At 62.4% G+C, this 21,472-nt stretch overlaps 2 protein-coding genes across 8 annotated transcripts in view; one reads left to right on the top strand and one right to left on the bottom strand.

Moving 5' to 3' along the window:
- The window catches only part of SLC19A1 (solute carrier family 19 member 1), a 49,368-nt gene extending 42,631 nt beyond the window's left edge, over positions 1–6,737 (top strand). The window contains exon 7 of the mRNA XM_036850057.1: positions 5,955–6,737. The gene's annotated coding sequence lies outside the window, so the exon portion shown is untranslated. The remainder of the gene's footprint in view (positions 1–5,954) is intronic.
- COL18A1 (collagen type XVIII alpha 1 chain) overlaps positions 1–21,472 on the bottom strand; it is a 48,205-nt gene that overhangs the window by 16,972 nt on the left and 9,761 nt on the right. For 6 of the 7 annotated variants that reach the window (XM_036850032.1, XM_036850036.1, XM_036850034.1 and 3 more), the window contains exons 2-16: positions 19,942–20,489; positions 12,961–13,050; positions 12,111–12,170; positions 10,168–10,297; positions 7,652–7,728; positions 7,098–7,274; positions 6,748–6,774; positions 5,533–5,595; positions 5,360–5,446; positions 5,000–5,053; positions 4,684–4,842; positions 3,815–3,877; positions 2,933–2,959; positions 1,614–1,754; positions 1,198–1,260 (exon numbers count right to left, since the gene is read on the bottom strand). In XM_036850032.1, coding sequence (XP_036705927.1) covers positions 1,198–1,260; positions 1,614–1,754; positions 2,933–2,959; positions 3,815–3,877; positions 4,684–4,842; positions 5,000–5,053; positions 5,360–5,446; positions 5,533–5,595; positions 6,748–6,774; positions 7,098–7,274; positions 7,652–7,728; positions 10,168–10,297; positions 12,111–12,170; positions 12,961–13,050; positions 19,942–20,489 — 1,766 coding nt within the window. The remainder of the gene's footprint in view (positions 1–1,197; positions 1,261–1,613; positions 1,755–2,932; positions 2,960–3,814; positions 3,878–4,683; positions 4,843–4,999; positions 5,054–5,359; positions 5,447–5,532; positions 5,596–6,747; positions 6,775–7,097; positions 7,275–7,651; positions 7,729–10,167; positions 10,298–12,110; positions 12,171–12,960; positions 13,051–19,941; positions 20,490–21,472) is intronic. The other variant, XM_036850037.1, reaches the window with a different exon arrangement.

Raw genomic sequence — 21,472 nt, 5'->3', positions numbered from 1 at the left:
CTTATAAAACACGGAAAAAAGGGCGTCCGTGTCAACAGGGGCCCGCACAGCCCGAAACCCCACCAGACGTGGCCTGTCCTCGGCACTACCTGGTGTCCCACAGATGGCACACAAACCGGCCGCGGGGAGGGCATGAGCAAGTCACCCCAACGCAAAGAAACCTGCACTTTATTAACTAGAAACAAATGCATTTGAACGGATGGGATGCCGCCTTTTGGCCTCCCCAGGGAGGAGGAGGGTTTAACCCCACCCGAGGGTCTCCATCACCCTGAGGCCACGGAACAGCCCACAGACCCCTCCAGGGGTCAAGCGGCACTGGAGCTGTGTCCTTGGACCTGGAGGAGGGGACCCTGCCCTGCGACCTCGCCCTGCCACCTTGGCTCAGATCTCACCGGATGCCGAGGCAGCTGACTGCTACTGCCCCAAACTAAGCCTTTCTAACGCAGAAAGGGAAAGGCGCTAACTCAAAGGGGCAAAACCGCTCTATTTCACCAGAGTTAGCTTCTGCCCGAGTGAAAATCCTCAGCAGTGGTGCTCAGAACAGGAGGCCCGTCCCACCACCCTCTCGCTGGGCTGAGACTCCAGGAGCCCAGCTGGACACTGGTTCGAGGTCCCCTAAGGACCCCCAGTGGGGTCTGTGTCGGCCCCGCGGGCTCCTGGGGGAGGGAACCCTCTCTCTGCCCGTCCCAGGCATCCTGCCCCTGGGATGGCCCCTCGTGTGTCCGTCTGGTGTAAGCTCGGTTACCTCTGGACGCCAGGAGCTCCAGCTGGACCTAACCCTGACCAGTGCACATGTCAATGGCACAACAAGGTGGGATTTCATAGGAATCCATCCATTTTTCATAGGAAAAGTGTCCCCATTTTTCTTTAACTAAAGTTCTGCTCAGGTCAAAACTGTGTAACTTCCCCAAAGTTAGAGCCATAAAGAGAACTGGGCTAGTATTTCCCAGGAAGACCTGTCTTTGGGGCCCATCCTGCCCCGTGCTCATTCAGCTCGACCACCAGCGGCATTCCCCACACTGGAGACTGGACTCTCTCCCCAGCGGCCGTGAGGTAGACAGTGTCCCGGAGGCAGATGGCTCACTGGCTCTGCAGGGCTGCTCCTGGTCCCCCTGGAGGCCAGTCCCAGGGACGCTCCCCCGGACCCCCCAGGCAGCCCCGCCCCCAAGCCGACCAAGCCCAGCTCTGGGGCAGTACCTGCGGCCCACTGGCACCTCGGGCTGTCGACCAGAAGGGGCCCCCGGAGCCTTCCATGTCGTCCTGGAGGAGAACACACAGGGACGCCAGGGTCTGTGTGTCTTCTCACAGGAAGAGACCTGCCCCAGGCTGGGCAGGGACCCAGACGCCCGAGCGGGTGGATTCTGAGGGTGGGGTTCCCTGGTTGCAGGGCCCCTGCTGGGTGGGTCACGGGGACAGCAAGGCAGACACGCGAGGCTGCCAACGCCCCCCATTCAGCGCTCACATGTGGGGACTCCGTCACCAGCCAGGAGGAGCCCAGGCAGGGGTGGCACCAGTCTGGCTGCTGCCGGGCTGCGCCGGTCAGTGTGGGTGCCCGAGGGCGCCTGGGGCCGCAGAGCCGCGCTTTCTGGGGGCCAGGGGCAGCGGGTACTCACAAACCCCGCAGCGAGCCCGGGGCCTGGGGGCCCGGGGGGGCCCGGGGGCCCTGGTGGTCCTGCGGGTCCTGCTGGTCCGGGGTGTCCTGCCAGGCCGTGCTCCCCAGGCGTGCCGATGGGGCCGGGGTCTCCCTTGCTTCCCTGCGCAGGTGGGAGAGAAGGTCATCACCTCGGCCCTCGGGGTGTCCCTAAACCCCAGGCGCCACTGCACTGCCGGTGCACCTGTGTTTTCTCGCGAGCATTTTACATCTGAAGAGCCAGGGGGTGAACAACCAGCCAGGAGCTACGCTAACCCCACAGCACCTCTTCCTTCTGGCCTCGCCCGACTTTATCCACTTAACACGAAACCACCGAGCAAGACCCCCAGGCGGGGGCCCGAGACACTCCTTCCAGGAGGGGGGAGGACTCCGCTGGAGGAAGCGGGGCAGGGGGCCCAGGACCCCATTGCCACTGGGATGAGGGAACCATGAAAGCGTCTGTGACTGGGGCCGGCCCAGGCGTCTCAGTCAAGATGCTCGAGAGCCCTCTCTCAGGTCTGAGTGGCCTTGGTAGCTGAGCATCTAGCTCTGGTGTCCAGGATCTCCAACTACAAGTGGAGTCTGGCCTCGCCTGTGCTGAATTTCACCCCCAGCTGTAGCCTTTTCCCTCACTGTAAATCTCACCAGCTTTCCCCGTTTATCCCTGAAGCCCGTGCCCGTGTGTGCACGCACAGGTTGTGTGTGTGCACGTGTTTACACACCTGAGTCTCTACTCTGACCCTCGTCCCTCCCTCCAGGCCCCTCCAGTCCCACTGTCATCCTCCCCCTTCTCTCCCATGTCACCTTCCCCCTTCTCCCCTCCCCCTTCTCCCCCTTCTCTCTGTTTTCCCGGCGGACGAGTCTGGAGCTGCACCCCCTCAGCGGCTTCCCCAGTGACCGGCCCTCTCTCCTGGGAAGGCTGCCGGTTTGGCTCATGGAGGGGCTGGGGTGGCCTCCCCAGGACCAGGCCTGTGTGACGGTGCTAGGGACCCACTCGGACCACACTGGGGCCCCAGCAGCACCCCGACCGCCAGCAGCCCACTCCCCCGCTGCAGCCCCCGGGACCCCAGGGCTGCCTGCTTCCGAGCACATCTGCTCTCGTTTCGTCCCCAAACCAGAACTCGGGTGGAAACGGTCTTGCAGGACAAACGTGGTGCCTGCTGCCAGGGCGGTTCCTGGCCGGACCCCACGATCAGTGCCTGGGGGCTCGATCTCTCGGCCGCCATGCCCTCACCCCCACCCCCTCGGCTGGCGGGCCCATTCCGTCCAGGAAGAGCGGCGGCACTGGGGCTTTGTCTGTACCTTGGGTCCTGGGGCGCCGGCCTCGCCCTGCGGGAGGAGAGAGCAGTTACTACACAATCGGACCAGGGCGCAGGCAGCAAGAGAGAGGGACAGAGTCTCACTTGCTTTATCCCAGCCCATGAGGTCAAGTCTTCCCCTTGTACCAACTATCTCTAAAACTCCAAGTGTCTCCTCTTGGCCCTGGTGCACCCCTGGCTGTTCCCGCCGTCACCCCTGTTTCAGGTGAGGATGGAGGCTCCTGGGAGGCTCAGCCGTGGAGGGGGCAGAGCTGACCTCGCTGCTGAGCGGCAACCCTCGCCCCCCGCCTTCCCCGGAACCAGGAGGAGAGTCCTTCTAGCTCAACGGCTGCAAAGCAGCAAGCTTGGAGCAGCGGGTTCCCTTAAAACTGGCCTCCTCTGCTAAGCCCCAAACAGCCAGGTTCTCGCTGAGAGATCACAGGGAAGTGTTATCTCCAGATGACTGTGTGGGCATCTCCCGTGGTCCATCCCCGAAAAACCACACGGAAACCTCGGGCCCCGGTTACAGGTTTGTCCAGCCTTGAAAGTTTCTCCATTATCAATGCAACCAAAATGGAAACTAGAAATAAAATGTCCAAATCAAGTAAAGCGTCGATATTCTTCAAAACCACTAGGCCAATTGTCATCATGGAGAAACAGCATTATGTAGTGAAGTCCTGGATTTTTACAGGAGGCCCAGCGGCCGGTTCTGAGCCAGCGTGGGAAGCCCAGGGTTCCCCAGACGGCGGCTCCCTGTTGGATTAAAGCCGTCACCGCCCTGCCCTGTGGCATTTCTCCTCTGTTGACCCGGGGCCGCACCACCCAAATACCCACACGCCGTGGCGCTAGGTCAGGTCCGCCCTGGACGCCGGGGGGAGTGACTTACAAGGCTGCCTTTCTGGCCGGTCTGTCCTGGTCGCCCATCTTTCCCTGGAGGACCTGGGGGTCCCTGGGGAGAGAAGAGCAGAGTGTGAGGCCAGATGGAGAATGATTTGGGTTAGCAGGAGACCATCTCCGCATCCGGCACCTGACACACTCCCGGGACACGGCCCAGAGTCCCACGGCTCACGGGAGACCCGCCCACGTAAACGGTCAAGGGCGTCGGACAGCTCTGTTCGGGTTTTTCTTTCTTTCTTCCCCCTTTTTAGTTTAATTTGAGTCGCCAATCAAACTAGGGAGGATGAGAAGGGCCGCCAGCCCCGTGGGGAGGGGGTGGCCTCGTGTGCAGAGGTTGGGGCTGGTGACCGGCCGTGGACACTCAGTAAAGGGTCATCACACCTTCAGCAGGAAACCGCATGGCCCACGGACTCTGTGTCCCGAGCACGTTGCTGGGTGAAAACCAGGTGCACACCCCTGGCTCCTGGGACCCAATCTCAACAGCGACACCTCCAGGCACCTGCCAGGCCACGGTGTGGTGTCCCCAGTGCCAGGAGGGGGGCCCCTCTCGGCCTCCCATCCTCCGGGCATCAGGGCCAACCCCGCCCGAGTCACCCCCGAGACGGCCTCTGCAAGGGCAGGGAGGCGAGCAGCTGTCAGGTGGGCACCAGCGGCTCAGCAGCCAGAACCACGGGGCTGCCCACCCAGGTCCCTCCCACCCCGGGGGGCCCAAAGACGGGTGCCCCCCCGAAAGGATTTGAGGGGTGGGGAGGACGGAGGTGGTGAGGGGGGCTTTCACCCGGACGGGGGAAGGCCCCACGCTCCCTGTCCCCCCGACCCGGATGCGGACACGGGCAGGTAAGGGGAGGCGGGCCTTACTGGGGGTCCAGGAAGCCCGGGGGGCCCATCCCGCCCAGGCACTCCGGGAAGGCCTGCGGGTCCGGGGACGTCTGAGCTGTTCATCCCGAAGCGGCCTGGCTCTCCGGGCAGGCCTGGGACGCCAGGGGGCCCAGGGGGGCCGGGGACACCTCGAGGGCCCTGGACACAGAAAACAGAACCGTCACTGCATGCGGCACTGGCCGAAGGACGCCCACGGCCCCCACCCCCACCCCGCCAGGCCTCGTCGCCGCCCAGCGGGCTCCGCTGGTGCTTGGGGTCGTCAGGGCAGCGGCCACCCCGGCCAAGGGTCACTCACGCGGAGGCTCTCCAGGTCGCCACCAAACCCGGACCCCTCCATGTCGATGAAGGTCTGAGGGGAGAGGCCGAGTCACCGGAAGCCCCGACGGCCCACCTGCGGTCAGCCGGCGAGGCCGCAGCCCTGCCCCGAGCTCCGCCCCGAGCACCGGCCCTTGGTGCTAACCGTGCAGGACTGTCACAGTGACCTCGAGCCCCCCGACCCCCGAATGAAAACATCCGAGGCAGGGCAGGAGCCAAGTGCCCGGGGACTGCACACGCCCCGGGGAGGCCGGTTCCGGACCCGAGCAGTGCGGCATCGGAAGCCGAGCACGACCAGAGGCCCCTTTGCTGGGACCGGGGTGGGAGACGGAGGACTCACCAGCCTGTCATGTCTGAAGGAGGGTCCGGGTGGCCCCGGAGGCCCTTGGGGTCCTGGGGGTCCCCTCGGCCCGACCCCAGGATCCCCCTGGGAACAGAAGACCCCTGTCACACCAGGGTTCACAGCCCCACCTCGGGTTGCGCCCGCCCCACGCCTGGCCGGTTACCTCTCACCTTCTCGCCCTTGGGGCCCACGTCTCCCGGGGTTCCTGGGAAGCCCTGTGGCCCGGTGTCCCCCTGGAAGACAGAAGCCAGGAGGTTCGGTCAGGAGAAGGCCCTGTGCCCATCACCGGCCAAGCCACCACCGACATGCGGCTCTGTGCCTACGGACCAGATGGGGCTGTCATGGGGGCCGCAGGGGTGCACCGCCAACCTCGGAGATGCGAGGCCGCCACCAGGGAGCAGCGGCCCGCAGAGGTGACCTCGGTGTCCCGGGGACACCAGGCCGGAGGGTGGCACCCTGCCCGTCGCGTGTGTGCGTGCTCGCGTGTGCTGCGGGGGCACTGAGGAAAGGAGTGCCTCCGTGGGTGCTGCCTGGGTGAGTGGGTGGAGGCCGCGCGGCCGAAACGGCCCTCTCTGTGTTTGCGCGTCCGCAGGCAGGGCGCGTCCGACTCGAGGCCCCAGCGCACCCCGACCCAGGAGCTGGCTGATCCAGTCACCGGACCCTGGATTCCACACGTGCACACACGCACCCCGCTCTGCAGAGGCTCCCCGCAACGACTGAGCCACGCTTTGTCCTCAAGCGCAAAGAGGCCGATGAAGGACAGGCTGAGTCCGCGTGACACGTCCCCGCGTCCTTGCTGACGTCCCCCCGGGCGTCTGCTGTGTCTCCGCTCAGTCCTGCGAGCCCCCCTCCCTGCCTTCCCGTCACCATTTGTGGGTCTGTCGTTTCCTAAATCTTTATTTGAACCTTCTTGTGTCATTTTATTCTGTTATTATCAACCAATAGCATTTGTTGATTTTTAAAAATCCAAACTGTCTTGAGAGAGAAGCTGTCTTATCCACCGTGACGGCTGAAAAGCCTGTGGTTTCTCCTGCGAGCGTCTCTCTTCTTCTCTACGTGCTGTGTCCCCGCTCCACCGCCCACCCCCAACTTCAGGCTGTTTCTCTCTCACCTCTAAGAATCTGGAAGCTTTACCTTTTACTTCTTTCCTTTTCTTTGTTTCCTGGTAGCCTAAACGTCTCAATACACACGCAAAACTTTATATTTCTCTATCAACCGTTAGACTTATACTTTCTTAACAAAGTTGCATTTTGAAAATGGCTTCACTTTGAAATCTCTTCAGTTTGTCGAGCTTAAAAACAGTCACTGGGTCGGGGAGAGGGGGAGCCCGGGGACTCATGCAAACATCACAGATGACACAGGTTCTGAAAGAAGAGGCAACTTACAGGTTTCCCATCTTCGCCAGGATCACCCTGGAAAGCGGGAGAGAAACCATTAGTGACAGAAAATCGCACCTGACCCCACCCCGAGCTGAACATGGAAACGGACCCCTGTGCCCCCAGCCCCTCTGCTCCCACGAGAGGGTGGCTCTCTGCACGGGGCTGGAGAACCTTCCGTCCAGGGCACTGCGGCCGCGTCCCCGCCCGCGGCCCTGGGCTGGCTCTGCCTGCCCCCCGGCCACCCTCCCGCTGCACCCAGGGAAGGAAGCAGCCGTCCGGAGCCCCAGGACCCTGCTGCCCTCTCCCCTCTGGCCACGCCCCCGCCCCCGGCTGGACGAAGCGGAGACAGTACTCACGGGCTCGCCGTCCCTTCCGGGGGCGCCATCCTTCCCCGGGGGCCCCGGGGGTCCCTGCGGCCCGGGAACGGGCTGTGCATCGGGGCTCTGCACGGCCGGGCCTGCGGGACCCTGGGGACCGACGGGGCCAGGGGGGCCCTGAGCGCCTGGTTCTCCTTTCTGGCCCTTCAGGCCTCCCTGGGGACGAAGAGGAGAGGGTACAGGCTGGGGCGGGGGCACACACGCTCGCCTGCGTCCTGGGCCAGGCCCGGGATCACACAGCGGGGGGGTGCAGACAAGACAGGCGCAGGGGGCAGGCAAGGGGACATGCTTGTGGACGCACACGGGGCCGGCATGGTGGTGCCAGCACCAACAGGGGGCTGCCTGCCCGGCGTCCCCTACACCCGCCCTTGTGCTCTGGCTGGGGAGCGGCCCCAGCTGTGGACACCCAGTGCCACTGGCGCCCACGGGGACGGGGGGCACAGAGGACGGCCGGGAGCCCCAGAGCTCTGTCAGGGTCCCCAGTGAGCAGAGCAGGGGCTCCGACTGCTCTGGGGTCCCCGTGGTGACCTCACCTCTTTCAGGCCGCGCCCAGGGCTCCACTCGCTCCCGGCCCACGTGGTGACTGTGCTCAAGCTGGGGAGGGTCTGAGCTGTAGGAGGCAGAGGTGGCCGTCAGACCGTCCCCAGGCTGCCCCCTGCCTGGCGCTCAGTCCTGGCCGGGCCCCGAGCCCGGGCTCCAGCTCCGTCCCCGCACACTCCCATTTCTCCTCCCGATGAACCGTCTGAGGGTCTGCGGCATCCTCACGACCCCAAGACCCTTCTCTCCTGAGTGCCAGGCGTCACCTGGGAGCGAGGGCCTCCGAGAATCCGGCTCACGTGTGGGAAGTGCAGCGCTGTTCTGTGCAGTGACCTAACCCAAGTCTCCCCTCGCGCCCAACCGCGTCCCTGTGGCTTCCTTTTGGGGGATGGTGATGGTTCCATCACCATCGGTTCCAGGACCTGTGGAGGGTCGGCCCACCTGGCAAATCCGGCCAAAGCCAGCCTCAGCCCAAGCTAAGGATGGTTCCCACGGAGTTGGGAAAGCAACAAAACGGCCCAGAGAAGAGTGCCTGCGGCATGGACGCCTGGCCCCAACACATCATCCTGCGCGTCCCCCCTCCCCCGTCTGCGGGTTTTCCCTCCACTGGGTGCAAGATGGCGCCTCCCCTTTGTGATGGACAGGAATTTGGGGGTGGACTTTGAGACTGTTCCCCCAAAGCTTTCCAACAGTGTCAGCACCACTGAGTCAATTACAAAACGGGATTCAAGCCGCTTGGCAACGTCCCACTTCCTGAGGGGTCCGTGCGCTTGCAAGGTCCTGACCTCACTCTGATGGTGCCGGGCGCTGAGCTTGGGCGCTGGACAGGACCTAGGTTTCCAGGGTCGCACAGCTCTGGGGGACGTCCGTGCCCGTTTCCAGAAGAATTTGGGGCCACAACCCCCCATGCCCACCTGCAGCCGCCCCTGGGCTCGCCCTGCTCAGTACGCGAGCCGGCCGGCGCCTGCTGGGGGCACTGTCGCCTCAACCAGCCCCATCCCACCCCCGCAGACCCGCCAAGTCACAAGTCAGCCACCAGAGGGCACCCCATCCTGCCCCACGCTGGCCTGGGAGGACACCTCCCAGGCCTCTTCCCGCATTAGCATGATTTAAGGCAAAATTAAAATTCCTGCCTCAGAAACATTTAAAACTGCAAAAATGACACTCAGAGAAAGCAAAGGCCTAAATAAGCCACAGGAGACAGATCCTGAGTCCGGGGTCGGAAGACTCAACATGAGCTGGACGCCCAGGCCGGTCCCCACGCTGACCTACAGCATCAAAACCCCGGCAGCCTTCCTCGGAGAAACTGACATACGGGTCGAAAATTCACACGAGACTGCGAAGCACACAGAACACCAAAGCGGCTTCGTAAAGGAAGAGCAAAGCCGGAGGCCGCACACCACCCGAGCCCAGGCTTATCATGAAGCCAAGCCATCAGGACCGTGTGGAAGAGCCGTGAAGACGGTGAGACGGGGTCCGAATGGAGCAGAGTCCAGACAGACTGGCACATACGCACAGCTGTTCTCAGCCAAGGCCCAGGGCAACGCAGAGGCGAAGCACACTCCTTCCAACAAACGTGCCGGAAGCACATACGAGACCCACGTCCTATGGATCACAGGCCCGAGTGAAAACCCGAGACTGGGCCGGCTTCTCAGACGCGACACCAACACTGAGACCCATAAAGACCAAACCGATACCTCATTTCATCCAAGTTAAAACCCTGTGCTCTTCTAAGTCACCGTTAACAAAATGCAAAGATAAGCCGCAGACTGAGAGGATATCTGACGAAGGAGTCGTGTACAGAAGATAAAAACTCTCAGAAGTCGATACCAAGAAAACAAACGGCCCGTTAAAAAACGGGCATGAGACTGGAACAGATCTTTATTAAAGAAGATACAGGAATAGCAACTGAAGGGAGACGTGGGCCCTGCAGCAAGCAGCAACCTTTGTGGGCACCTGCACGCGGCGATGGGCAGCTGTGCACGAAGACACGGTCCGCTTCCCAGGGTGGCCCGGGCATCCGAGCCTGTGCACCCTCTGGGCCGGGCGTGGGGGGAGTCCCTGAGCCCCCAAATGCTGCCCTACTTCGCAGAGGGCCTGAGCAGAGGCACCTTTGCACCTCTTCCCTGAAAACCAGCTCTCACATCCTCCTGGTGACCCCGCTGTCCCCAGGCTGGGAAGGAGCAGCACCCTTGGGACGGTCCCACAAATCCCTCAGGAGCAGCAGAAAGTGAGAAACAAAACACAGGAGAGACCACGCCCACGGAGCCGCGGAGGACCCGCAGCCGGGGCAGCGAGGGGGCGGGGCAGTGAGGGGGCGGGGCAGCGAGGGGGCGGGGCAGCGAGGGGCGGGGCAGCGAGGGGCGGGGCAGGCATGGGCCCTCCCCCTCGGGGCGCGCGTGTGACGGACGGGAGCCCCTCCTCTGCCACACAGACAGACATGCGCTGGGCGCACACACTGCATGCACACGCACACGCCACTGACAAACACACCCTCCCAGCAAAGCTTTACCTCCTAACGAAGACACCGTGGTCTCCTCCTCAGTCTCCTCAGTTCTGAAATCCTCCTGGTTGCCCACTCCAGCCAAGGGTGGAGAAGTGACTGGAGGAGCCTCGGGGAGCCGGGGTCCTAGGGGTGCGCCCTGGGGTGAGAGTGGGAAGCAGCTCTGTTATCAGTGAGGCGTGTGGCCCGTGAGCGCTGGCAAAGCTGTCAGGTTTATATGCGTTTGGTTGTAAAATGAGATGTTTACGGCCTTCAGGGAAGTTAAGAAGGAGCCACCAGAGACTCCGTCACAGACAGGAAGGAGCTCTAGGCCCCTCCAGAGCCATTTTCTTCTGAACAGCTCAGGGGATGGGGGTCTCCTCGCCCTGCAAGTCGGCAAGTCCCCCAACCCCCCACACCTGGAGGGATGGCTGAGCGCCGGGCCTCCCCCTCCCCCTGCAGGGCCCAGGACGGCCCCTCGGAGACTCAGGGAGCCCCAGGTCCTGCCCGTGGTCTGGACGGTGACGGGCACGTAGCCATCACCATGGCGGACGCCCGCACAGGGGGGGAGCCTCTGCGTTCTCTGCACGAGGGGAGGGGTGGCCGCCACGTGTCCTTGGCGAGGGTCATGACCCGGCACCCACGGCCTGGCGATTCCACCCACCACCCCACCCGAGGGGACGAGGTGGCCCTGCTCTATAAGCCCACTTCCCTGTCCCCATAGGCACACGGAGCTGCGAGGACGTGGGCACAGGCGCAGTGAAGACGCTTCCCGTGACCAGCCGTCCACACTTGGCATGAGCTCCCTGGCTACAGTGCTCGGGAGACGGCGCTGGTCCAGGTGCCCGGGACGGCATGCTTGTGAGGCCCGCCCAAGGGCTCCCCCGCCGCCCGGCGGGCAAGCGGCACCCGCGCTGGGCACCAGGCCTCCCCGCCACAGCCACAAGCCTCCAACGTGGGGAAGGTCCCCAGGGACCCGGAGCTGGTCAGCCGCTGACACCCCAGACCCTGTGGGCGGGGGAGAGCGTGCAGGGGGCGCTGAGGGGCCGAGGGTGCCCTGGGCCAGGCCGGGCCCCGCACAGAGGCTTCCGCACGGCCCCTCCTCCCTCCCTCACTGCGGCCTCGGCCAGATTTTCTGAAGCAGGAGCCGGCAGGGACGGCCTCCTAGTTAGCGCACTGCAGGCCGGATGACTCTTTCCATCTCTGACTGCCCCCCGCCTCCAGTCTGTTAAGAGAGGCCCCGTGGCTGCAGCACGTCACGCCTTGGCACCGGTACAGCAAGGACACCGCCGTCTCCGCAGTTTGTGCCCAGGGCCCCTGGGTGGAGATGGCTGAGGAGTGGACGGGCCACGTGACCCCCGGCAGGGCCGTCGTGGGCACCACCCTCTGACACCCTCCAGGGGGCGGCCGGGCGCCAGAGCCAGCGCGGCTCCCAGAGGGCTGCTCTGGCCAGTGCTGGGAGCCCCGGTGTCCCTGGCGTGCGGGGGGCCGCCAACCGTCCACCCCAGGGCAGCTCAGCACTCTGCCCCATCACGGCCCCTCAACGCCCAAGCCCTAGGTGGGGGCAGTGCTGGGGATGGGGTGGGGGGTCAACACGATTCGTCCAAACAGGAGACGGCGATGTCCCTGTCACTCCCGAGACACCCCCAGCCCTGTGTGTGGCTTTGGGCCGTGTGGGCTACGGAGCAAGCTTGGCCCCTTAGTCCCTTACGGCCCCACAAGCTAACGGGAGACGCAAACAGATGCCAAGGTCACTCAGACAATCGCACGAGGTCTGGACCAGACACCGGCTTTGAGAGAACACTCCCCCCCAAGAGGAGGCTCAGCCGGAAGGCGCGCCGCCCACTCAGCCAGAGTCCCGGTCCCCCGTCTCCGGCGGGAATTGGTCTTGGCGACCCAGGGAGCCCTTAGAATTCGTACATGCGTGTGCACACGTGTCCCCGACACCCCACCCTGAGGGCCCCAGCACTCACCAACTCCTCCCCGATATGCTCCCAGGTCTCCGCCAGCCCGCTGCCCAGGTCTCCTGACGCCTGCAGGGTTGACAGGAAACAAGCCGGTGACCGAAGCCCCCCAGCCCCCCGGGAGCTCGGGGTGGGGGGAGAGGGCGGGCTGGGTGGGGGGCTCAGGGTGGTCCTCAACAGGGCACGTGTCCATCAGACCACTTAGAAAGAAATGCCCGCGGGAAACGAGCTCAGCGACTGGCCGGACACACAGACCCGCACGAACGCATTCCTTCCTCTCGAGGGGTCATCCTCTCCCACGGCTGAGAGGGGAGGCCCCGCCCAGGGACCCTCGGGCTCGGACTCAGCGTGAAGGTCGTGCCCCCTCTCGCCTGCCCTGCTCCCTGCACACGGCTGAGACCTGGGTTTGCCCTGGGGACACAGGTCTCCTGCCCGTCTGTCCTTCACACACCAGAGGTGGTGTGCCTTCTGCCTTAGGTCCCACGGGACAGTGTGCACACGCACTCACACACTACTGCACACGCACACACACTCTCACACACACACATTTTTTGCTCTGGCGACTACTAGTGACTCTATTGCCAACTGGCTATTCTAGTGGTGATTTTTAACCTTTAGGTTCTGTGTTCCTATGTGGAAAGTTCTAGGCAAGGGAGGTTCTTTCTCAGGTTACAGGTAGATAGAAACGTAATCCCAGGTAACATCGACCCAAAGTGGCATCTTTCAAAAGAGACCTTCCTGGTCCCATTACTTTGGGTTTCCAGGCAAGGCCACCCCACTCCCGGCCTTGAGTCCCTCGTCCCACAAGGTGGGGGAGGGGAGGGAGCCCCCTGCCTGAGCCCGGGCAGCGGCCACTCACCCGGTCGTCATCGTCCTCCTCGTCCTCATCCAGGCAATGCAGGGGGCTCACCTGGGGCTCCTCACGCAGCCTCAGATCTGAGATCAGGCCCTGAACACAGAGAGGAAGGTCACCAGGGGTCCCAAGGCAGGAGGCCCAGGGCGCAGGGAGACCCCGACTCAAGCTGCAGCCAGCTCAGAGCCCGGCACATCTGAGGCCGATTCCAGGGGTGACACCACAGCGGGTGACACCACAGCAGGGGACACCACAGAGGGTGGCATCACTCCCTCCCTCCCTCCCTCTTCACCATGAACACTCATCACCCTCTCACGGGCTCCCCGCTCCCTCCGTGGTCCCAGCCCCACACTAGGTGCCAGGACACAGCACAAACACATCTCTCGGGTCCCAGTGCAGAGAACAGGTCAGCAGTGTGCGGTATCCTTGGAGGTGGTGTCCCCTCAGGGCACGAGGTAGACGGCACCGGCCGGGGGGAGGTCGGGGCAGCAGGCACGGAGAAGATGCGGGACCCCCGCTCCTACAGAAAGCCCAACGCTAGGGCAGGGCCACCACCAGCTGGGACGGCACGATGGCCGAGCACCTCAGCCTGGCTGCACCGGGGCCTTTGCCATGAGGTCTCCTGTTCCCCAGAGGGTGACACAACCACAGGTTCTGAATCGCGGCAGAGATCTCGGAGCTACGTGCGTGAGGCCGCTGGACCCCAGGCCTTTGGTGCCCTTTCTAGAAGGCTTCCCTGCCTGGGAGTTATGAGTATTCACACATGCTTTCCTGGTATTTCTTTTGTTTTCATTTTAATCCACGGGATTTATCAGTGCATCTTCTCCTGAATAGAGACCACATTTCATCGAGTCTAAGACGCACATTTTCACAGCTCTTAATACAGACCAGTTTAGGTCAGGAGCTGGCAACCTTTCTCAGTCAAGGGCCAGATGGTGCATATTTCCAGGTCTTTGTTGACGCTGCTCTGCAGCTGTGTCGGGAAGCTGACCACAGACGGTTGGTGGACGCTGGACGCAGCTGCTCCCACCAGACCGTACAGGACACTGAAACATTCACACCTCACAAAATATTCTTCTTCTTTTGGTTTTTGCAACCACTTAAACATGCAAAAGCCTTTCTAGTCGCGGGCTGTATAAAAATAGGCGGCAGACGGGATGTCCTCGGGCCGTGTGCCGACCCGGTCAGGTTACTGTTTATCCCCTAAGTGCCCTTCACACTCCCTTTATCACTGATCCTTCGTCTCATGGCCATCCTGCTCCACACGTGACCACAAGCCGACAAACACCCCCGCGTGTCCCCATGAGCCCTCGCCTGAGGGCTCCACTCCTCTCTCCGGGCCCAGCTCAGGCCACCTCCTCCAGGAAGCCCCACGGACTCCCTCCCAAGGATCAGCACCTCTGGGGGCCAGTTCTGCCCCGCTCCATACTCCCCCTTGTACCTCCACTCCCACTGACAGTGAGGCCTATGGAGTGGGACACCCCACCTCCCTGTGTGTGTGTTCGTGTGTACACATCACGTGTGTCACGTGCACGTGGATGTGCACGTGTATTCATGAGTGTATAAGTGTGTCATGCAGGTACGCGCATCGTTGTGTGAGCGTGCACCTGCATCCATGTGCTTGTGTGTATGTGCACACATGGGTGTGTATGTGCACAGGTGTGTGTGCATGTTCAGGCACACACACCTGATCCTGGGAGGCGAATGAGGTCAGCTGGCCCAGGTGGGGGGCTGAGGGAGAACCCCACAGCCCCCAGTTACATGAGGTCCTCATGTCCCCAACACAACTCCCAGCCAGGCCTGCGAGGGGAGGAAGGGGCCAAGGACACGGGTGGGGAGGAGATGCAGGCAGGGGGTTTCAGCTCTGCAGTGCACATGTGACCGCCCCCCTTTCTCAAGTGAGCACGAGGTCTGGCCTCAGGGGCGGTGGGCCCTGCTCGGGGTTCCCAAAACTGCCGCGGCCTCACCAGCTGACAGGGGCACCAAGTCGTCGACAATGGCGTCCTGTCGCTGGTCGATCTCCGAAGGTGGCAAGAACAGCGTCCATTGGTGGTAACACGGGCCATCTTCACTGTTTTCCCCACCTGACCACAGCTCATTTCAGAAGCTCTAAGGCAGAAGCGCCCGTGGCTTCATGGCCAAGGCCCATCCTGCCTGGTGAGCCCCCCCTGCAGCTCTGACCCTCACACCATGGCAGGAGGCTGCACGCTTCTCACGCTCAGGATGACCAGCGGTTCCAGAAGGTTCTGCAGGACGGCCTGGCGAGGACCAGCACCGGCCTGGTGACGTCTGGGCCTCCAGGGGAAGCTGACAGACCACAGGGCTGGGGGGCGGGGGTAATGGTCAGCACTGCTGTCCAGGAGCCTGTCCCCTGGCTGGCGGGAGGGAGGTGGCAGCGTCTTCCCGGAAGTGACCAGGCGTGTGGAGCGCCGTCTCCCTCAGTCTGAGGTTAGCCCATGGTTTCAGCTGAACCAGTGCAGACACCTACGTCCAAAGCTGAGTCCAGCTGCTTCTGCCCTTCACGTCCAGCTCCATCCTTGCCTCCCCTGGGTCCCCCGTCACTGCCCCCCGCAGGGCAGAAAGCCGCCGCCTTCTTCGGAGCCTTGAACCAGCCTGCAGAAACCCCACAAGCCCACAGTCGGAGTGGAGCTGGCCCCTTCTCATGGCGGCCGCTGGGGAGCTGAGGCTGTGTCCAGGGCTGGAGATCACCGGCGGGACACAGGATGGCCTGACTGACCACGGGACGGTGCAGGCATTGGGGTCCCTGGGCCCCGTGTGGTACGTGGATCCTACGGGCAGAAAGCTGGTTGCGGGTAGAGGAGAGGCTGTGGGGCTGGCGGCCTGCAGACCACCCAGGGCTGGAGCTCTGGTCTGAAGAGGGACAGTCCACCCGGCCGTGATGAGGGGATTCGGCCGTGGGCAGTGGTTGGTCTATTCCCCCCTGCAATCCTGAGATGCTCCACCCACCAGGGAGGGCAGCGAGCTGCCGGGAGGGGCATGTGGAGGGTCTGTGTGCGGGAGGGCACACGTGTGTGCATGCACGGGGGTTGGCCACTGGGCTCGGGTCAGTGGCAGCAGCGTGTGGGGGATGGAAATTCTCGGCCCACCCAGCCCTGCTGGAGGAGGGACAGGGGGTCTCCAGGTGACAGAGAGTCATGCCAGGGGCGGCACGAGGGGCCAGACGTTCAATTTCTAGAAAGCCACACTCTGAACGGCACTGGGGGCACTTCGTGTGTGACAGGGATGCGGGGAGGGCACGAGGCTCCCGGCAGGTGGAGGGCATCTGGGCATGACCGTCCCCACACGGACATTGTCCCCTGAGGCGAGGGTCCCCACACAAGCCGGCATCAGGCCAGCCGCTCAGCAACAGGCTGCCGGACGCCGGGAGGCATGAGGAGCAGAGGAGAAGGACACGCCCGAGGCCACGTGCAGCTGGGAAGACGTCAGTAGCACAAAGGCCACGAGACCCGCGGCACGCAGCGGACGGACTTGGAAGCAGAGGTTATGAAATCCAGACTGTTTGAAATCTGTCCTGTTGCTGTCTCGCTAGGGCCACTGGGCTTAGAGTTGTGTGCAGACGACCAGAGCCCCACGCTGTGAAAGCGCATCCCTAGTCACTGGTGCCGGGTCTATCTCCCTGGGACCCCAACTCCGGGTGCCCCAGGGTTCTCCAGGGGGCCTCCCACACTGAGGGGTATCAGGGGTGTCTGCTCCATCTGGAAGGGCCGCATCCCGGCCCAGGGCAGTGGGGCTGAACAAGCCTGGACAGGGGGTGGGTGGGCCGCAGCCCTCCTGGGCCTGCTTTGCCCCTCCTCACCCCCAGCCCCTCCCTCCTCTGCTGGCTGACCCCCCAGGTTGCCTGGTCCCTTGTCACCTACCCCAGCTGTCTCTGTGATTGGCCCACACCACCACCGTCCCATTTCCCATATGTCCTGAACTGAGTGGCTTCTGACCAGCTTCCCGTATCAAGCCCCAACTCAACTATCTGCGTCAAATTCTATTACAAGCAACTCTCTCCCTATTTCTCCATTTCACGAAGTCAGGAAATTGCGTGACTGCTGCAGGACCGTGACCAGTTACACTACGGGTCCGGGTCACTTCAGATGACTGACAGGAGTATTGGGAGAAGCTGGTGACAGTGACCTCTGGTGCCCCGAGCTGCCCCTCAGTCAGGAGCAGCAGGTCTGGTGTGGCTGGACTTGGGGGCCACAGCGAGAGGACTGAGGGGTGTCAGAGGATGCCGGCACTTTCCCTGCCCACTGTGCTCCATCCTTGGGGCCAAGCCTGCCCAAACCTAGCATGGCTGGTGGGCACCCTCTTGGTTTCAGTGGACCAATCACTTATTTCTTATGTAACGTGGCCAACAAAGCCGCCTGCTGAGGAAAATTCACAGCCTCCAGTGCCCTCATCATAGAACAAGAGCAGTGAATGTTCAACATGAGGCGCACAGCTGGAGCGCAGCCCGGGAAGCTGGGCCGCGTCTCTTGTTCCCAAGCACAGTCTTGCCCTGGCCCAGTACCGGTTTCGGACGAGGGTCCCAGGAGGTCTGAATAAACAGATGACTAAACCTCAACAGAAACCTGGGTAAAGAGGAAGGTGGCTTCATAAAGAGAAAAGCCAACAAGAATGAGAAAACAGGAACACTTTCGACAAAGAGAAATTAAGTCAAGAAAATTCAACTACATAGTATTTGAAATAGTTAAAAAAAAAAAAAGAATGGGGTCAATAACCACTGAAAAAGAGTTGCAAGTAACATTTTAAGCAGAATGTTGCAACAACTGGGTGGAATTAGGGATTTCCCAAGAAATATTTATTACCAAATAAGCTCAAGAATAAGAACGAACATGAAAGACCAAGGACGTTCATAATTTTTGTGACGGGAGAAAACAGCAAAGGGTCTGCACGGACCGTCAGGAGGGGAGCCGGGCTGAGTGCTGGGTGGTTGGCGAGGGGCTGAGCACGCTGCCCCGGAGACCATCGGTGGGGACACCTGGCTCATTCCGCACCCCAAGCTCTGTGCTCATCGGGACCAAGTCTTAGCAGTCACACATGCGTGTGATTCTTTCCCAAGAGTCTGAATTCAGAAAGGCTGACAAACCCTGTCCTAAACCCATCTTGTCTACTCCTCCCCCCAGGCAACACGCTTCACCTCTCACTTGGCTGGAGTCTGATCAAACTCCCAGAGAGAGATTCGCGGAACCGGAGTCCGAGGGGACAGAGGAGCCACAGCACACTGGACTCAGCTGGAAGTGGCACGTTACAGCTGGGGGAGGGGCAGCACCCTAACCTTGCTAAGCAGGGCTCCAGACAGAGCCGGACAGTCTCCTCTGCTTCTGTCTCTCTAATCTTCAAAGATTTTTCTGGGTGTCTATTCCAGGCCAGATTTAACCCCAGAAACACTTTAAATATCCCAATGGTTGAAAAGAATGACTAGGTGAAGAGGCAAATGAAAAACTGGGAAATAAAATCTGCAGTGTATAAAACAAAGATCAGTGTCTTACATACATAAAGAGTTCATATAAACCAATAAGAAACAACTGAAGCCATTAAAGCAAAAATGCAAAGGACATAAACAGGCTAGTCACAGGAATAAATACAAATAGCCAGTAAACACGTGAAATATTAAAGTTTGTTTTCACTCACAACTAAGAAATGCAAATTAAAACACCCAGACACTGTTTGCCTATGTATCTAACTGGCAAGTGTGTTTTGCACAGATGACCCCAGCCTGGTGAGACCCTCTGGCTGTCCTCGATGCAGGAAGGTGGTGACCTCTGTTAGCACCCTGAGACAGGCAACCCCTGTTCCCACCAGCACACAAGCAACTTTTGTTTTAAAGTGTTAAAGAAACATGGACCTTATGGGGGAGATTTCCGTCTAGAAAAGCCTGGGAAATCTCAGAACAACTCGCCAGTCCACACAGACCCTCCCTAGATAGAACGGCTCTCTCCAACTTCTCTCCAGTTAAACAAGTTTGAGTATCAAAATGAAAACACGAAGAGGCCCAGTTTGGTATCAAAGTCCTGCTGGCTCCCAGACCCCACGGGTGAAAGTTCCTGCCAAAGGTGAAAGGTCAGCTTTCAGAACCGAGTCACCAGGACTTAGAACAACTTTAACCAAGCAGCCTTTGTCTGGGCAATAATTAACTTTCTGTCCCCTGGGGACACATCCCCCATTAGCACACACAGGGACCCCTGTCTGGACCGCCGGGCGTGGCGTGCCAGCTGCAGAGTGGCTGCAATGTTAGAATTCAGGGACTTGTAGGTCAGTGCCTGCTGGGGGTGCCCACGCACTGTTTCCAGGAGGCGGGCTCCAGCTAAGAAGTGTGAGGGTCGAGGGCCCAGGAGAAAGACCCCGCTAGGATCTGGGATCTACCTCCCCCCAAAAGTGAACGCCAGGGCCAGGCCTGGGGTAAGGGGCTTCCCTGGGGACATGGTGGAGACCGCCACATGCCGGTCACCGCAGGGGAAATTCTGCCCACGCTGCTCTGAAGTGGAGGCCTGCCCTGGGCTCACCGGCCATGGGGCCACTGCACAATTTGGCAAAAATAATAACCAGCACAATGAATGCTGGTGCGTGGCATGAACCCCCTGGCCCAGCCCAGCTGGTGTGCGGCCAGCCCCCAGAAAGGCCCACACTCAGCGCTCCACTGCCGTCTTGAAATTCTTAATTTTCACTGTGCGTGGTCTGCTGCTGGGCCTGGACAAAGCCCCCTGCTCACTGATGGGGGGGCAGCACACCCACGTGCAGACACACATATGCACACGGGGGGTGGGGCCCCTGACGGTGGCAGAGGTAGGTATCCAGTGAAGAAGGCGGTCCCAGAGCAGCAGGGGAATAAAGCCCAGGGGGAGCTGGGTGGACCAAGGGCCCGCTCCCCCCGGGGTTTTCCTGTCCCCGGAGCCCCCGCTGCAGCAGGTGGGAGCAACCACCGTCCCCAACCCCAGCCCGCCCCCTGCCCCGGGCGCTGGCGGCCATCGCGGTTACCTGGAACTTGTCAGGGTCTGCTCGGCCGGCCTGGGCCACGAAGAGGCGGGCGTCGGGCTCCAGCTGCAGGCCGCGTGGGGAGCGCGCCAGGGGCTGGCGCTGGACCTCCTTGCAGTCCACGAAGAGCGCGGCGTGCGTGCCGTCCACGGTGAGGGCCAGGCGCGTCCAGCGACCGTCCAGCGCGGGCAGCGCGAAGCTGGCGGCCGTGTGTGTGCGGGCGGCACCGGGCTCGGTGTAGAGCAGCTGCACCTGCTGCCACGCCCCGCGCGCCGCCGCCAGCTTCACGCCCACCAAGACCACCGCCTGCGCCGCGTCCGTGACCGCGAAGAGCACGCCCGCGCGCGCCGAGGCCGGCCGCACGCGCACCAGCAGGGAGAAGCGGCGGAAGAACGTGCTGGGCAGGAGGCTCCGGGCCGCCCAGCCGTCACCACCCACGTCCACACCGAACTCGTAGGCGGGTCCCACGTCGGGGTCGTGCACCAGGGCCACCTGCCGCGGCAGGGGCTCCCCGAGCAGCAGCTGGAGCCCCACCTCCATGACCTGGCTGTCTGTGGAGAGAAAGACAGCAGTGAGGCCGCGCACGCCCAGGGAAACCGAGGCCCGGCCGCCCTCCCGCCCGCCCCGGCGGGGACACGACAGCCACCTGCCCGTCCAGCCGCCGCGCCCGCCCCCACAGGCTCGCTGCTTCCAAGTGGGGCGCAGAGACCCTCCCAAATCAGCGTGGCGGGAGGGGCAGGGGCACAGCCCGCTGGGGACCCCGTCCCCCGTTAGCACAAGGAGCCACCGCCGGGTGCCGAGGGCTCGAGCCCGCCCCCGTTCCCACACTGGAACCACAGGGGGAATGCACCAGACACTGGTCAAGGTACCCTCACCCACCCCGGACACTGCTGTAACTTAAAGACATCGAAACGTTACAAAAAAGAGAGAGATGCACACAGGGGGTGCCCTGAGCTGCGTCTACACTAGGAACGTCCTGGAAACGAATTACACTCCTAGGAAGGGAGACCGTAAAAGGGGCCGCGTTTCTTGGGGGGCCCTTGTTAGCTGTGGTCTCCATGTCTGCTCACACTTGGTACCGCAAACTCCACCCCAGCCTCCCAGGTGGCTGGGGGTTTTACCAGCTGGTGGGTGCTTCACGGGGCTCCTCACTGCCCAGTGTCCACACCAGGCGCCACACGCAACCGCCCGACCTGGACGGGGCTGCCTGATGGACGACCCCGGCCTCCTCCGCCACCGACCGTTCACACTCGTGGCCCCACACCGCTCCACCCATCCTCTCAGTTACCCCGTGGCTTTCGTCCCTCCTCCTCCTCGTGTGGTCAGCGACCCCCCCCAAACAGAGCCCCCTCGGCAGCATGGGCCCAGGCTGGGACACAGCCACGGTGCCTGGACCCACCCGAGCCGTGGGTACACCATGAGTGCTGCTTCCCGGGCGTGTAGGGGCCACTAGTGGCCTGGACTGATGATCGCTGGGACCGGGGGTGTCCAGGGCTGGTGGCGGCAGGGCCTACCTCTGTACAGGGGACGTGGT

The sequence above is a fragment of the Balaenoptera musculus genome, chromosome 4 (genome assembly GCF_009873245.2).
Source record: "Balaenoptera musculus isolate JJ_BM4_2016_0621 chromosome 4, mBalMus1.pri.v3, whole genome shotgun sequence".
Taxonomy (NCBI): Eukaryota; Metazoa; Chordata; class Mammalia; order Artiodactyla; family Balaenopteridae; genus Balaenoptera; species Balaenoptera musculus.
This window is presented reverse-complemented; position numbering and strand designations above follow the sequence as displayed.